Genomic DNA, 18,009 nt, shown 5'->3' with positions numbered 1-18,009 from the left:
ACATCCTGGCCCTCAGGATTCCCTCCAACAACTTGCCCACCACTGAGGTCAGTCTCACCGGTCTATAGTTCCCTGGTTTGTCTTTACCGCCCTTCTTAAACAGTGGCACCATGTTTGCCAACCTCCAGTCTTCCAACACCTCACCTGTGACTATCGATGATACAAATATCTCAGCAAGAGGCCCAGCAATCACTTCTCCAGCTTCCCACAGAGTTCTCAGGTACACCAGATCAGATCCTGGGTATTTACCCACTTTTAACCATTTCAAGACATCCAGCACTTCCTCCTCTGTAATCTGGACATTTTGCAAGATGTCACCATCTATTTCCCTACAGTCTATATCTTCCATCTCCTTTTCCACAGTATATACTGATGCAAAACATTCATTTAGTATCTCCCCCATTTTCTGTGGCTCCACACAAAGGCCGCCTTGCTGATCTTTGAGGGGCCCTATTCTCTCCCTAGTTACCCTTTTGTCCTTAATATATTTGTAAAAACCCTTTGGATTCTCCTTAATTCTATTTGCCAACGCTATCTCATGTCCCCGTTTTGCCCTCCTGATTTCCCTCTTAAGTATACTCCTACTTCCTATATACTCTTCTAAGGAGTCACTCGATCTATCCTGTCTTTACCTGATATATGCTTCCTTCTTTTTCTTTCCTGAAGAAGGGCTAATGCCCGAAACGTCGATTCTCCTGTTCCCTAGATGCTGCCTGACCTGCTGCGCTTCTCCAGCAACACATTTCCATCTCTGATCTCCAGCATCTGCAGACCTCATTTTCTCTTCTTTTTCTTAACTAAGCCCTCAATTTCTTTAGTCATCCAGCATTCCCTTTCCCTACCAGCTTTTCCTTTCATCCTGACAGGAATATACTTTCTCTGGATTCTTGTTATCTCATTTCTGAAGGCTTCCCATTTTCCAGCCATCCCTTTACCTGCGAACATCTGCCTCCAATCAGCTTTCGAAAGTTCTTGTCTAATACCATCGAAATTGGCCTTTCTCCAATTTAGAACTTCAACTTTTAGATCTGGTCTATCCTTTTCCATCACTATTTTAAAACAAATGGAATTATAGTCGCTGGCCCCAAAGTGCTCCCCCACTGACATCTCATTCACCTGCCCTGCTTTATTTCCCAAGAGTAGGTCTACTTTTGCACCTTCTCTAGGGGCATCCACATACTGAATCAGAAAATTTTCTTGTACACACTTAAGAAATTCCTCTCCATCTAAACCTTTAACACTATGGCAATTCCAGTCTATGTTTGGAAAGTTAAAATCCCCTACCATAACTACCCTATTATTCTTACAGTTAGCTGAGATCTCCTTGCAAGTTTGTTTCTCAATTTCCCTTTGCCTATTGGGGTGTCTATAATCCCAATAAGGTGATCATCCCTTTCTTATTTCTCAGTTCCACCAAATAACTTCCCTGGGTGTATTTCCAGGAATATCTTCCCTCAGCACAGCTGTGAAAGTTCTAAGAATCTGAAGAAGTCCAACTTGTAAATCTTTTGCCAGTTTAGTTTTAGGGTATAAGTCATAAATATATCTAGAATAATCGCCTTTAAGGAAGTTAAAATACTCTAGTCAAAGCAGCAGTTACCTATTAAACATCTGAAATTCTTTTCCTGAGTTAGGTGTTGCTTACTGTAGCAACAAGTTAAGACACTCTTCAGAGCTTTCTATATATGGAGGGCTTATTTAAAGTGTATGGTCTGAATGAAGAAGAAAGAGAGTGTGAGTAACTCTGAATTCAGGCCAAAGTGGAAATTTGGGGGAGCAGGGCAACTAGGTACTTTAAATTAGGGTTTACTCAAATAAATCAAGGACCATGGAGTGAGATGTGAGTCGGAGACAAAATAAAATATGGATTAAGACCATGGTGGCATGATGTCTGTCACAAGTACCTGGGGAGCAGCTGATTGGCACGTAGATTTGGTCAGTATTTCCAAGTGGAAGTTGAATGTTTAGATTGTCTTTGAGTCTCTAAAGTATTTTTTTTCTCAAAAGAAAAGAGTGAAGAAGCTCTTTTTAAGTTTTAATAGTAAGCCCACACTTATTCAAGGGTTAACAAACAGAGCTCTTAGAGTTATGGGTGAGTATATGGAAAGGAAGGGTTTAGAGAGATATGGACCAAGTGCTGGCAAATGGGACTAGATTAGGTTAGGATATCTGGTCGGCATGACGAGTTGGAATGAAGGGTCTGTTTCCATTAGACACATCTCTATGACTCTAATTGTTTTGTGATCAGCATGGAGTGCTGCAAAGATGTCTACCCTTGATTTAAGATTAAAGCTAGCCTTTCACTATCCTCTTTTTTCTTTATTGTGTTTCAACCATTGTGAAAATGCATTTGGTAGTTTTGGAGACTAGGAGTTCTGAGAAGGTCTGCAAGATGTGCTTTGAATACGTAATTGCATGTTTTTCAAAAGATAGACTGCTTGTTGTACTTGAGCATTTACAGAAAGTTTATCTGTTAAAATTATAGCTGCAGTTAACTTCTGCAGCTAATAACCTGGAGAACATTTGTAACAAATAGATATGGACAGAAAGTGCAGTGAATTTTACCTGAAAGTAGTAGTATTTTCTCTTTGATAATTCATTTTTATTTTGTAGATAATATACAGTATGAACATGCCAAGATTGTGGTTTCAGAATTTGTAAATTCCTGTGACTGCACAATTTCCTGCTACTGTACCAATTTACATTTCATGTCACAATATTGCCACCATTCTGTCTTGTTTATGCCATTGTTACTCAGTAATATTTTTTATGTTACTTTGCGTACTTCTTTCAGTCTTCCAAGCACAAAGGATAGCACTGTAATCCTATCTATCTTGTACCTCCCAGCTACCTTCAGTGGAAGCCCTGAGGCTGTTTCTTCAGTCCAACAAGTTGATATCATTTCTGATGGTTACAGATTTAAAAATAGTTGATTTGATGTGTTTTTTCTTCTGGCCTATTTTGCTCTCTGGTAAAAATGAAAATTTCAACTTAATGCAGCTGACTGAAAAAAATAATGAAGTACCCATACAACAACAATGTAATGTTTATAAAATACCTTAAATGTAGTAAATCACCCCATGTCACTTCACAGGAGCATGATCGAATAAAATTTGACGTGGAGCCATGTTATGACAAACGAGGTAGATTGTCAGGATTTAGTGAAGAAGGAAGAGAAAGTTGTAAAAGTGAACAGGTCTGCAGAAGGAATCCCAGATTTCCAAGCCAAGGCAGTTGAATGACACAGCTCTGAAGGAAATTAGGAATCTCAAAGGGCCAGAATTGGAAGAATACGAACATTTCAGAAAGTTGTTGTGCAGGAGATAGCTCCTGTGATGGGGAGAAACAAGCTGCATGGATGTTGGGTGACAAGGACTTTAATGCATTTTCAGATATAGGTGTCGCAGTCTTGTATTGAGCACATGTTCATGAAGGGTGCCAGGTGGAATGCTAATCCGAAATATTTCAGTCTCGAGGCAACAAAGGCATGAATGCAGATTTCAGTAGTAGATGAGCGAAGGCCATTGAAGCTTTTGCCATTCTTCATGCTTGTCTTTTTGTAATTGATCCTTTTGCGAATTTATGCTGCCAGACTTTCAAAATTAAGATTTCCTAAAGACTTCAAACAAAATTATCCCAGGCAGCTTCTCACTGATCATCCTAATTGCCAAGTATTTGTTTTTTTAAAATATTTTTCTGCTGGCCTTTGCACAAAATCGATAAAAGTCAATTTGTGATATTCCTTCATAAAAATGAATCCCTTCCTCATTGACTGCCTCTCTTATTCTAAAGTAGGTAGAGAAACCAATAAGCATGCTGCTGCTAGGCTGCTCACTCCAATTTATAATTCATTTTGCTTTTTTGTTGCCTGTGAGCCTACTCTGAAAATCAATGCTTGCCTGCCTTTTCCTTTTCTGCTCAGTCTTAAGATAGTTGCTGATAATAAAGGTTATTTAACCCATCATAATTTAGCCATCCAGCTAAATTCTAAAGTCTCCATTCCAATTTCAAAACACTTTGTGAAGACAGTCCAGAGCTTTCTTTTTGGAGATCTGTCCCATACTTTACTGGAACCTTTGTTTGTCTTGTTTGCTTCTCTCACAATTTAATTTGAAAAGCTACTCCATGTTGATACTTCTGATCATCACTTAATTGGCCCCTTTGCAGATTTCTAACTCTTTTTGCTTTGTTTCCTTTCTTCTGAAAATTTAAATCTTGATTGCATCAAGTAGTTTTTGTAACTTTCATAAGTAGTCTGCAGCACTTTATCAGTGACAGTTTGTTGATTGATACAAAGCTGTTGTAGCTATAAATGATCACAGCTCCTGACTTAGCTTTGGCAACATTATTGGAAACCTGCTAGACATGATGTCTTGATGTCTGAACTGTAGCACTGTGATTGTTATAAACATAACTTTTAACATACTAGGTATGTTCAATTTTCCTCCTCACTTTCACTTCACTGTAACTTTATCATCCATGCAGAAAATGGTATATGGAAATCTAGTTTTACCATATTGCTCATTTGTTAAATCATACCATGTCAATAAATATTTTTTAAAAATGACCTTAGGAAATACATCTAATTTTAATCCACATATGTATTAAAACTATTCCATTGTTATTAAGATAATCAGTTTGTGATCCCATTCTGAGCATTCTTGTCCATAATCAGCTTCTGTTACAAGTTCTTATGAAGAAGGCACAAATGAGTTCAAGAGCTGGTTTGTCCAATATCTGACAGATTGCAGCCTTTTCCCTGAGTGTATCCAATGGTAATACTGACACAAGGGGTGATTCTCATATTCATAACATTCTTTACTATCATTAAAATTCTTCAAAAGCAGATTTCATCATCAGATATCTTTGTTGCCCTGCTTTCCTAAGACAGCTTTGCCAGCCAAGGCTTCTGAATAGAATAGCACTCTCAACTATAAAAGAGTTTGTTGATTGTATGATCAATTTGAATGATATTGGCCTTGGCTTGCGTGTGTATTCCTCAGCTGCCACCCCTGTACACTCTAAATGAACCAGCATCTTAACACCGAGATGCAAAGAATGAATACCTATTTTAATTTTCACATCGTGAATCTTATCAGGAACAAGTGTCTCACTAAATTCCTATCGACTTTGATGAGTTCCACAAAATACTTACCATCAGCATATAGACTTCTGAAGATAGTTGTTATGTTTCTGATATGATAATTATTCAGTTATACCAGATAATTGTCTCCCCATATTTTCCGACTAATCATGATGACTAAACAGCACATCTACTCTTATGTTATTTATAATAGGCTTATATTATACCAGGATTCATGTACATTATCTTAGATGGAGTCTTATGATGAGCAATTGATCCAAAATGCGACAATAACAGTAAATATTAGCTACTATTCTGAATGCATAAGTGAAAGAATTAGTCAGCTATTCTTTTTCGATTAGTTTGCATATCCTTTGTGATTTTGATATCTAATATCTGTTATAATCATCATAGTGAGCTTGACCTTACCTTGTTGTTGAGTTAATACTTGTTTGTTGAATTAGAACCTTTGTGTCCTCAATTTCAGAACTTGTACATATTATAGTTAATGTTTTGGTGTTGTATTAATGGAATGGAATTGTGAGGGCTGCAAGCCGTCAAAGTAAATGGTACATTGGTGTTTAATGTGCTTGTTTCAGTGGATAAAAAAAAAACTGCTTTGTTATTTGAAGAAATTTAGGGAGTTCCCACAATACAGCGATCATTATTCTTCCTTCATTCAATGCTATCAAAAAACAATGACCGAGCCATTCATGACATGTGTTGTTTTGGCACCTTAGTGCACCTGAATAAGCAGTCACATTGTTGTTAAAAGCAACATTTTAGATGGAAAGTGTTTTGGGATATCTTAAGGGTGCATTAGTCAATAAATAAGTGGAATCAGATTTAAAATTATAATACTAAACGCAGAGCACAAGCCAAGCTTATGAAATCTGTCCTCTTTTCAGTCATGAACAGCAATTGTTGTATGAAAGAGAACATTACAAGGTACAAAGAGAAAGTATTCAGTCCATCTTAGCTCATCCTTCTGATAGGAAAGGGAGAGAAGGTAGAATGATAATATTGTCGTTGTGTCATGTAATTCAATCTTGAAGAAATCTTTGTTGTTTGGCTATACCGCCATGAAGATGGGTGCAGAAATGGATTATCTTTTGTTTGATGATTTTCATAGCATCCATGTAGTATGTTTTTTGTATTCATGGTTACACTTCCTTCTTGATTTAGCTTAACTTCAACATGCTCAGAATTCACCTCAGCTCAATCTTCATTTCTTTGGTTGTTTCTTTTCTAAGACTTGAGAACTAACTAATGCACCTTGAATTGCTGCAGTGAGTGTCATAGTCTCCTCCTTAATAACCTACTTCGCACCTGTGGTGCTCCTTGTTATTTGATGCTAGTTGCATTCTTCCATTTATCATAGCTGGAAGAATTCACCACTGCAGAGATAAGCCAGAATTTACTGTGGTCAATGATACCAGTGCCATCTTCACAAGGCCATTGTGGCCTGGTAAAGTAACGGCAATTTGTTATCATACATGATTAATGACATTTGCCCCAAACATGTCAGATAGGAGAAATTGGTGCTCTGCTTTATAGAAGGGGCCTTTGGGTCCAAATGGATGGGATGGCACCAAAGTGGCTGTCCACTTCTGCAGTAGTTGAGACCAGGACACCAGAACTTTGCCAAGGTTGCCACCTAGGTCAGTGTGTTCTCAACTGTCTAGAGCAATGCCCAGCAGTGTACAAAGTCTCAGATCTTCTTCACTCTGCCAGCTTTACTGTCACCATCTTTTTTCCTTTACTTCACACTCATTCTACCTCTGCTACTGAATCCATCCTTCTGCCAAGGATTACGCACTACCACTCTCTTGATGGCATTCGGTATCTTCTTTCACTCCATGTCAATGGGCTCCGAAGTGCAACTTTGAATAGCAGAACCATACAGTACATAGGTTGGCAATGTGCCATGATGTGGAGAGGCTGGCATGTGTCGAATGCCAAAGGTTGTGGACGTGAGGTACATGTGGACCCTGACCTCAGGAGCATGTCCTGAGATTCTGGTGGTTGGTGTCCAAAATAGTATTCCAGCTGAGCAGGTACAGAGCTGGAGGTGCCAGATACCCACTGTTACTTTCATATCAGGAATTCTTGGTATCTAGTTTCTATCTGGCACATGGTAGAAAAAGAATTTACATGTTAGTAAGAGTGTCAACCATCAATAATCCCTGTAAAAATGTCCCTTTCTTTACCTGAATGAGAATCTTTTCCCAATGCTCAGAGGTCTGCTTGAAAATGGAAAGGCCTCTCTGAAATTCTCAGGCAATTATTCAGGTTTCTCGCCATGTCCCACATTATTCGGGGTCTTATTAGATTCCGTCCAAGCTTCCAGTTTGCTTACAGTGCTATTAATTCCAAATCACTCCTTTATATATTTAACAAGTATAGCTTTTGTGTAATATGTAAATACCCAGTACAGTACCCAACACATGACCAATGCTGTTCTGAGCGCTTCACAGAACCACTCCAACCTCACACTTTTTTTAAAAAAAAAACTTCCCTTCGTACTATGGGTATTTCAGCTCAAAGAAACAATTTTGAGAAATCTCTCTCAACTCTTAAGTCCAATTACTTACCTTGCTGAGTCACAAAACAACCTGAAATAAATACCAGTTCATTTGTGGTGCAAATAAATCCGAGCATCAGAAGCTGCTTTTAAATGAAAGCATGACGGATACAGAAAAATGTATTCAAGTTAATTATTAACTTCAGGTGCACAGATAAACCACAAACAAATAGTGTTTAAACAAATATATACACTCAAATTGAACAATTAACATTGCAGGTCCTACTGATGCACAAGCTGTCATGTTGCAGCTTCCTCAAATATTTCGGTGCTACTAGCTTTGGTTATGTGATTTTGTGGCAACTTCTCTTCAACATCTACATCTCCCCTGTTCTGTATTTAATCAAGTTGCTGATAAATTGTCACAGCACAAATCATTAACACTTGGAGTTCCAAAGATAAATCTTTGGATTTGAAATGTTAACTCAATTTCTGTGTCTACAGGTACTGCTCGGCCTGCTGAGTTTCTTCAACTCATTGCTTTTTATTTCACTAACATTGTGACTGTTTTGTTTTATATGACAGTCAAAAAGGATGATGTTCAAACTGAGGAAAAAAAGTCTGTTCCCAAGAAAAAAATAAAAGAACTGAAGATATTGGACCCTAAAACAGCTCAGAATTTGTGTAAGTGCTTCACATTCTCGTAATTTTGGGCTAGTCATTACTTAATGCATATTTGATCAGGCTCAGTATGGAGCAAAGTCAGTGAGGGGCTCTTGTGTCTCAGTGGTGGTCTTTCTGCTTCTGAACCAGGAGACCTGGCTTTTCGTCCCTCCTGTTCCAGAATTGTGTGATAACTTCTCTGAACAGAGAGGTCAGAAAATACCTTAAGCAAAAGCATTTGATGTACAAAGATAAATGGAAATTATATTTGTTGAAAGTATTTCATAAAACCTGAAAATACTGTTATTTCACACTGTAACTCTATTAGCTGTGACCATATCTATTACTCTCTGTATCTTCAAGTTCTGTTTGATAGTATACACAAACCTGTATTAGACTGAAAATGATGGTGGGGTGGAGCGGGCAGAGTGATGGTGATGGCAGGGCAGTGTGGTGTGGTTGCAGGTTTTGACACTTTGGCAGTTAGGAAAGAAGGGATGTAAAATCTTAGTGTGGGTGCTTCAGATGGGCAAAAGGCACCCTCCAAGGATAGATTAGTTTTAAAACCATTTTAAAAGCTTTTTAGGAGAGAAAAAAGAGTGGCCGCTCCCACTTTTCCATCCACCTCAATTGTTCTCTGACATGACCAGGATAGCAAATTCAATTGACCCTTTGGTTATTTATTCCCCTTTGATAGGCACACTGTGAGTTTTGGTGTTGAGCTTTTGAAGTTGGATGACAAGGTGATGGTCTGGGTACCTGCCCCGTTTAATGTGTCCCAGGTCAAAACACAACAGGCGAAAGTACACAAGATCCAGTCTATTGTCTTATAAATTGAAAATGCACATCTTTTACTGAAGCAACAATCATCTTTTTTGTTTTTCTGCAGCAATTTTCCTGGGTTCTTATCGCATAGCTTATGAAGAAATCAGGAATATCATTTTAGAAGTGGATGAGGAGAAGCTCAGTGAGCCCATGATTCAGGTAAGCTTTGAAGTAATTTTCTTTTCACAACAGCATTCATAGCCTTTTGCTTTGCCACAGTTCTTCACCATATAATATCCCACTTTTTGCCAAGTGTATTTCACAAAATATAATATCTATTCATTGTGACAGAGCTGGAAGACCAGTACACTGGAGTGTAAACACAAAAGCATTATGCCAGAAATTCTTGATCTTTTCTGTCGATGTTGTCTGAGGTTCTTTGACCCCATCTGAAGCATTGTTTTTCTTGAGATTATTTCAGGAATCTGAGTCATTATTTTGAGTTCCTTAGCATTATTTGAGTTCCTTACAGTTCATATAATTTAAAAACTGTATAATTAACAAATTGTTATATCAGTATACTGGGGGGAGAGATGTTTTAGTTATAGAGTCATAGAGTCACAGGCTGTCAGTGTCTCTGGTTGACCTGCACTTATAGTTTTGTAGCAAACTACAACTCAGCCAATCCATGGGCTGTTCTTCATCAGTCTCTCTTTAACTTGGTGCCAGTTTGTCTCAAACTATCCCCCTCAGCCTTTAAAAAGCAGAATTGTCATCCATAGCTAAAAATGTGCACCATTTGGTATTTCCAAGTTGCAAAACTCTCCTTGTCTTTCTGTTTATAGTTCAAAATGGTAAAAATGCATGATCCATTCCAAGATTAACACCTTCTCTTCAAATTGTTCTTCCATTCCATCAATCTGGATCTGCCAACCTATGCACAACTACAAAGTGACCTTCAAAGCATAGTTTGTTGTCTCTGACTTCATATGCATATATTGCTTACAATGACAGTTTTTTTCTGGCAAACAAACCATTGCTTTTATGGGGTCAGTGATGGAAAAGATCTGTTGTTTGGCACCTGTCAATGTTCAAAGGTGGATTAAAAAGTCCACCTATTTATTTGTGGAGGTTGAATATCATATAAAGTTTAAGGTGCCTACTGGGGCAATAATTTATTCTAATAACTTAAAATGTTACAGGCCTAATTATTAAGGTTAGTGTTCTTGGAAAAAAATAATTTTGTCATGCATCTTTGTAAGACAAACATTAAAGCAATTGAAGTCATCACTGACTAGTAATCCAGGCTGAAACATTCAGTGAATGTATAATATTTAATGAGTAAGTTGCCTGTTTTAAATATAACTACAAGTGATATCAGCTATTTAGGGAGCAAAATACAAAGTAAAGTTACATTATGTAAATTAACTGCAAAAGTTTGACCTTTCACATAATGCAAATCAGTTTATGCTTCAAAACATTTTCCTCGCCTCAATAGTTTATTGCATTTTGTCCTGGAAGGATAGATTGTATTGGCTTATACTTTAAGCATCTTCACAATTGCTGCCTATGCACTGTAATTGCTATTACCAGTAGGCTCATTATTCCTCCGTAAAGCTGGAAGGACTTATTGCTATGTACTTCTCAATCATTCAGCCAACTTGAGATTTAATGAAACTTCCCCAATGCCGACAAGGAAGTTTGAGTGATAGGCAGACCTAGGACTTAAGCTTTAAGGGTTCACTGTTCAAATCCTGAACTATTTGGCTCGGTATAAAAAGACTTTAGATTCAGTGTACTTCACATTTGGTTTTGCGAGTGAGTTTAAAGAATGGTGACATGACTTTATAGTTTCCTGTAGTCCATTTCAGCACACTGGAATTGTGATTGATCACCATTTTGAATTAAGTGTTTTTTGAAGAAAGCTCATTTTAAGCAGATATTTACCCGGTAAGCATGGTAAGCATGATCACCTGGTTTCAGTGTGAAGAGAGAAAGGGAATATTCAGAGAAGTATATTGTTTTAGTTGCTAATTTAGACAACTGTCTTTTTGTTTCCTTGATTTTCTAGGCATACACTTGTAGTTAAGTTAATTATGTCTGTCACGCCGAACTTGCTACAATTTAAGCAAATTATAAACTTTGTCTCAGTAACAAGAAATAGAGTCCAAATGTTTTTGTCGTCTCAGCTATGAGAAGCAGTGACATCCTCCACAAATATTCATATCATATCTGAGTCAGTTGATCGAGCTTCTGAATCGATACAATCTAACTGGGTTACCAATCTTCAGAAGTCAGCAATGCAATGTTCACCAGCACTGACAATTCCTTTTATATCACGAATTCCAAAGCCTCCTTACCAAAACAGTTCCTGATTACGTGTTTCTCTCCTTCTGTTTCTATTTTTATAGAACTTGGTGAGATATTTACCAGAGCAAAAGGAGCTTAATACTTTATCCCAATTTAAAGATGAATATGATGACCTATGTGAACCTGAGCAGTTTGGAGTGGTGGTAAGTAGGCTCAGAAAAGACATTTGAGAATACTTTATTGCTGCAGAACAAGGCAAAGTGAACATCTTTCAATAATATATTAATTATTTTCTCTTTGACTGTTAACATAACTTGCAACATTCCATATATCAGAGCTTATGATTTGCATTCTTAGTGATTGAAATGTTAAAAATGCGAAATAGTGATGTTAAAATATCAGCTGTAAATCTGTTGCAATGTATATATTTCACTGGCAATATCTTAGTTCCTGCAGCCTTCCATTTGTAAATGGTGGTGGCCAGTTCAGGTGGGTTGTGTTCATATGACACACATGCTGATGGTTGAAGAGGTCAGCCCTTGAGAGGCAGTCTGCCACAAGTGCTACGCATAAAGTTACATAATATCATTGTAAGTTGTTTTTGACGTTTGCATATGTTGTAAAGCTACTGTAGTCACCAGCTCAGAAAAAAAGTCTTATCATTTTCTCTCTCTCTTCATTTAATCCCCCCCCGGCAATATGCAATATTAAGAACCTCGTGTCACACTTAGTAGCATCGCTGAACTGGAGCTTTGTGTGCCCTACCAGTTGTCTAGTTCGAAGTACCTCACCATACACAAAGTCCTTTGAAATATCTAAATGATAAAAGTACTCAATACAGATGTGTAGGATCTATTTGGAAGTGAGATGGCCATATTCTGACATTTATACTTGTTAGATATTACTTGATAAAAAAATTAAGCTCTATTTTTATCATCTTCTTTACATTCTTATGACATACCTGTTCTCTTGACCTTATGTTTTTCCCTTTTGATGTTTTGTTCCAATTTTCTCCGACTTTAGCTTTGATGTGGAAAAGGGCTTCAACTTCAATTTCTATTTTATGCACTCTATTTTTCCCATTTCTGTTTTGCAGAATTGGTGAGGTGGCACACTGAGTGAAATAATATATATTTTTGCTGTAAATGCTGTCCTCAGTATCATTGTTCCAAATGAGGGAAAAATGGCAGTCTTTGTACCTGTAGCTTGAGAACACGATGCCTTGCAGATACTCTTTTTGATCAAGTGGTCAGTTTAGCAAAGAGTTCCAAAGTAGTTTTCCTCTTTAAAAGAAAAAAGTAATAGTTTCAGCATGTTACTTACTGACTTTATGTATGTGGTTCTCGAAGCTATTGTGAAACAGATTTTCCTGTCATACCTTAGTTACATTTTTTAAGCTGCAATATTCCATAATAACATGCACTAAATCTGTAGGCAAATTGAAAGTTTGATTTTGCTTCACGGATTCTGTTTTGCATGCAATTTTTTTTTTCCAGACCACCAATCTATTTATGGTTGTGCTCAGGCACTAAATTTCAGTGTTTCAAATTGTCCTACACTCTGCTGAGATTATTACAATGTTTGAATTTTTAAATGATGTTTCTTTTTTTCAATGTTGTGGGACCCAGCACAAGTGAATAGAGTTATTAGTTAAAAGCACACACTTTTAAATGAGGTTGGAGTTTCCTATTGCAATGAAGTAGCATTTTGTAGAATTCGCAATCGGAGTTCCAGTGGTCTGAATAACTGAATTTGGAACCATTCACTTTGCATTTCTTCTTTTCAGTAAGTGAACAATAATTAGTTAAACTATTGAATACAACACAATGGGCTGAACTAACTTGGTGGTTAGTAAGTTTTGTATTATCCAGTCACCATCACCAGGGCCAAATTTGCTCACATGGTCTTCCACTTTTCACTGCATTAATTATATTGTGTGCATTTCCCAGCAACTGTGTAATGAATGAGACAGATGTGCATGCTTACTAGTGAGATCTTCCAGCTTACATACCTTGGCACCATATTTAAAGCTCTGCAGCACACCACTTGGTTTGGGATGCTTCTAGTCAAGAACAACATTGCCCCATTGCAGTGCCTGATGCAGAAAATATCACAGAGGGAGGGCAGGCTATCTCCCTACTTCCACGACACAAAACTAGAGGCGCTAGTGGATAGGAACGCAATTCTTTGCTAGTTGACTACCAAAAGATCCAAGCATCTAAAACACATCTTGAGGAGCTCAGTAGTGTGCTCCATTTTGACATGAGCAGCATTAAACCTTCATGCTGCTTGAATAGGGCGTTTTGTAAAGGTGCCATGACCCATTATTAGAGGGGTAGCTCTTGTACATCCTTATGTAATCCAAGTACCTTGGGAGGAAGCTGGAACCTGAGAGTTCTTTGGTATACAAGGGGTATGGCAGTTTCTAGGATATCTGGTGCAGACCTGTAAAATGTGGCATTGATGGTTACATATAATTTGACTGTCACTGGAGTTGGAAGCCCTTTTTGTTGACAAATTATGCGGGCTGGTGATAGGATGCTCACAAAGCAACCAGAATACAGTTGATCACCTGGGAAAAACCAGTAATAATGGAACATTCTAGTAACAAAGCTGCTTGACTCTCATTGTCACAGGGGAAGGATGTTAAAATCTGTGCTTTGGAGAAACTACCATCACTTACATTTGTGAGTTGGAGATTGGGAGATGAAATGAGCCACAGATATAAAAATTCAGGTTATTTGTGACCTTGACAGCCAATGATTTGGGATTGCCACTTCTTAGCACAAGTCCTCCTCCAGCAGATAATAGTTTGGGCTGGAATATCCTTAATTGTCACCTGTACTACCATTCAGACAGTTGATGAAAGTGACTGAGTGTGCTTTAGATCTGCTCTAATTATTCACCTTTGCATCCTTGCTGGATCTTAGCATATTGCCTTTCCCCTTAAAGCCAAGCAGCAGCCACTTGAGATTGCTGTTTTTGCTGGTCGTATTCAAATTTCCTGTCTCCTTCTACATTGCTTTTGGAAAAACAGGCCACAATGACTCCAGTCTTGCCTATGTGAGCTACATGAGCCGGTAGTCTGAAAGGAATGTGGGAAAAATGACAGTTTTGTTGAAGGAAATCCTGAGTCCTCCCAAATATAACAGTGAAACATTCTGGATGTAGGTTTGCTTGCTGAGCTGAAAGGTTCATTTTCAGATGTTTCATCACTGTGCTAGGTAACTCTTCAGTGAACCTCCGGACGAAGCACTGCTGGTGTTTCCTGCTTTCTATTTATACGTTTGGGTTTCCTTGGGTGAAACATACTATGTACCATGAGGGTAACAACAATATAGAAGCTTCCCAATCAAGTAACAGTCATATGTCAATAAGGAGCTCTGAGATGTGTGACCTTATCCAATTTATCATTATGCAATGTTGCTACATTGGAGCTAGAATTTTGCCAATAGATCACCAGGGAAGTCCTCTTTCCCTCAGAAGGCTCATTTCCACTTCAATGTCCTTGCATTTCAGTGTGAGAATCTTAAAACTGGAAAGCACTGTTTTCTAGAACTTGTTCTGTAATGTGTTTGGAAGCTTGAGAATTTCAGGTCCTGCTTTTCAGTTCCATGTTATTATGACTCTCAGTGCACACAACATCATACTCAAAATTGCTTGAGGTTGCTGTGGTTCTGTTTGCCGAACTGGGAATTTCTGGTGCAGACGTTTCGTCCCCTGTCTTGGTGACATCCTCAGTGCTTGGGAGCCTCCTGTGAAGCGCTTCTGTGATCTTTCCTCCGGCATTTGTAGTGGTTTGAATCCTTGAGGTTATAACTTTTAATCTGTGTTCTTGGATAATAAATGAGTTAAAGTTGTCAGAAAAGGTCTAGTTACTGCAGTTGCCCCCACTAGGGCCTCAAAATCTGAAGTTTCCCCACCCTGCTGCATCCAGAGTAAACCTTAGTACATAGGTCTGCCCACTTTACATCAGTTAGGAAGTATTTTGTGCAGTTATTGTGCAGTTGACTTTTGATCTGACATGGGTCAAAATTAGAGTGATGCCGGAAAAGCACAACAGGTCAGGCAGCATCCAAGGAGCAGGAAGATCGACGTTTCGGGCAAGAGCCCTTCATCAAGAAGGCACCTTAGCTCAGTGGCTAGCACTGCTGCCTCACAGCACCAGGGACCCGGGTTCAATTCCTGCCTGGGGCAACTGTCTGTGTGGAGTTTGCACATTCTCCCTGTGTCTGCATGGATTTCCTCTGGGTGCTCCAGTTTCCTCCCACAGTCCAAAGATGTGCAGGTTAGGTGAATTGGCCATGCTAAATTGCCCATAGTGTTAGGTGCAGGGGTAAATGTAGGGAAATGAGTCTGGGTGGGTTGCTCTTCGGAGGGTCGGTGTAGACTTGTTGGGCCGAAGGGCCTGTTTCCACACTGTGGGTAATCTAAAACTAAAAAAAACTAAAAGAAGGGCTGACATGCCATGCTCAAAAATCATATTAGTGAGTAATATGCAAGAACCTCCACCTGTGACTCTCAATTTTCCCATTATTCTTCTTGTCGCTTTTTCATTGTTCCTATAATCCCTGTGACCCATTTCAGTTGAGCAAATGCATATTAGTATTAATGTGCTCAGTACCCACTTTACTCACAGGATTTGGAAATTTTCATGACATTGTTGGTCGTACACCTTCCCCATACAGAGGCCAGAGTTAATATGACCTGGTGATCTGCACTTACCTCCCAAGTGACTGCCCAGCTCTTCCTCTGAGCAACACTACTTATAACTGAGCTCTGAAGACCTGGTGCATGAAGAAAGCAATGTGCGCCATGGGCATATTGGCAGCCTCTAACTCAGTACTGAAGTCAGTTTGTGCTGAGGAAACAATATGAACCAGATATAGGCTTTCACTGAAGTGAGTGTGAGCTGAAAAGCAAACTAAGACTAAGGCGAGATTAAGTCTAATGTCCCTGCAGGTAAAGCAACCTACCTGAAGCAGGCAAATCAGGGGCACTCTTCAGCACCAAGTTTCAGGCCCAAAATGGTGTCTGAGTTGATTCATGAGCAGGGTTAGTGATATTGAGAGGATGGTTCCCATGGAAAAATATTCAGATGACGCAGTTGCTTGATGGCTGGGCCAAGCATGAAAAGTGTGGTGCTGGAAAAACACAGCAGGCCAGGCAGCATCCGAGGAGCAGGAGAATCGACGTTTTGGGCATAAGCCCTTCTTCAGGAATGAGGCTGGTGTGCCAAGTGGGCTAAGATAATAGGTACACCAACCAGCCTCATTCCTGAAGAAGGGCTTATGCCCGAAACGTCGATTCTCCTGCGCCTCGGATGCTGCCTGGCCTGCTGTGTTTTCCCAGCACCACAATTTTCAACTCTGGTCTCCAGCATCTGCAGTCCTCACTTTCTCCTGGCTGGGCCAAGCATTCAGGCAAGCTGTGGTTTTGTTTTACCTGTTGAGATTTGTTGGCAGAATAGAGGGAATTTAGAAACATGATGTAACAAGGGTACGTTTTGCCTTTAATAAGATGGAAATACATGGAAATACGGCTGTTGCACTCAAAGGCAAGATTCTAAAGTCACCATTTAAAACTCAAAGCAAAAATTAGGAACATTTTTCTTATTGTCAAACATCTGAATTTTTTTGTTCTCATTATGTCACCAAATCTCGCCATATCAAGATGGGGAAATTTCCACAATATCATGAGTAAAAATACTTCAGGTTCTGGAAATCTGAAACACGAGCAGAAGCTAATGAAAATACTTTGGTTTGGTAGAATCTGTGGACAAAGCAAATGTGAACCTTCCAAGTCGATAACCTTTCCTCCGATGTATAGTGTGTTGCTAGGGTTTTTCAGAGGTTTGGATGGGCTGTGTGAGGAAATGATTCCAGAATTTATTACTGATAAGCACACAATTAACACATTACAGCAGTTTTATTTTTGCCAATCACTTATTTGAAGTCAGGAACATTTTCTATCTGTTTGATCATTGTTCTTTGAAAATTTTTTTGCATTTCTGTGCCATTTGTTGACGAATCCAATCTTGCGACAGAAAGGTGCATTAGCTACCTTTTTCAGTCACAGCTGCAAAGAATTCTATCCATAAGCAGAAAGCGCTGGAAATTCTTGGTAACTCTTCCTCTGAGTTGACTTAAAACGTTAATGCTGTTTTGCTTTTTCCACAATGCTAAGTATTTCAAGCATCTTGTATTGTAATTTCAGATTTCCAGCATCAATTTATTTTGCTGAGAATCCAATTTTGTTTTGATTTTTGAACTTCAGGCAGTATATGCTGTTTAAAAAAAAAAGTATCTTGCTTCATTGCTTGTGCCTGCTACAGACTTGTTCAATGCATTTACTGACCAGTTCTCTGAGAGGGAAAGGGGAAAATGTGCATTGCATAAAATGGAGAATTTTGAACAAACTAGCCAATATTCTCATAGTGGCTTAGAGAATAAGAAAAGGAGTGGAGGAGATCTGTTTTTTGAGGGTGGAAAGTTCTTTAGTGAAGATGATCAAGAGAAAAAGGCCATGAAAAAGAAAACAAAGTGAGAAAGAAATGATGGACAGGACAGGCAGCACTTTGACTTGTTCCAGGATGTTGCACTCACGCAAATGCCATCTGTCATGCATTATCAAATGAGTATTAGGTTCAAAATGTTGACCACTT

General features: G+C 38.7%; 1 protein-coding gene across 4 annotated transcripts in view; it reads left to right on the top strand.

Annotated features, from left to right (window-relative positions):
* Positions 1–18,009, top strand: part of diaph2 (diaphanous-related formin 2) — a 734,120-nt gene that overhangs the window by 433,980 nt on the left and 282,131 nt on the right. For all 4 annotated transcript variants that reach the window (XM_043704499.1, XM_043704498.1, XM_043704500.1 and 1 more), the window contains 3 exons: positions 8,193–8,291; positions 9,160–9,254; positions 11,447–11,548. In XM_043704499.1, coding sequence (XP_043560434.1) covers positions 8,193–8,291; positions 9,160–9,254; positions 11,447–11,548 — 296 coding nt within the window. The remainder of the gene's footprint in view (positions 1–8,192; positions 8,292–9,159; positions 9,255–11,446; positions 11,549–18,009) is intronic.

Source organism: Chiloscyllium plagiosum, chromosome 15 (genome assembly GCF_004010195.1).
Source record: "Chiloscyllium plagiosum isolate BGI_BamShark_2017 chromosome 15, ASM401019v2, whole genome shotgun sequence".
Classification (NCBI taxonomy): domain Eukaryota; kingdom Metazoa; phylum Chordata; class Chondrichthyes; order Orectolobiformes; family Hemiscylliidae; genus Chiloscyllium; species Chiloscyllium plagiosum.
Note: the sequence above shows the minus strand (reverse complement) of the source record. Positions and strands in the feature narration are given on the sequence as shown.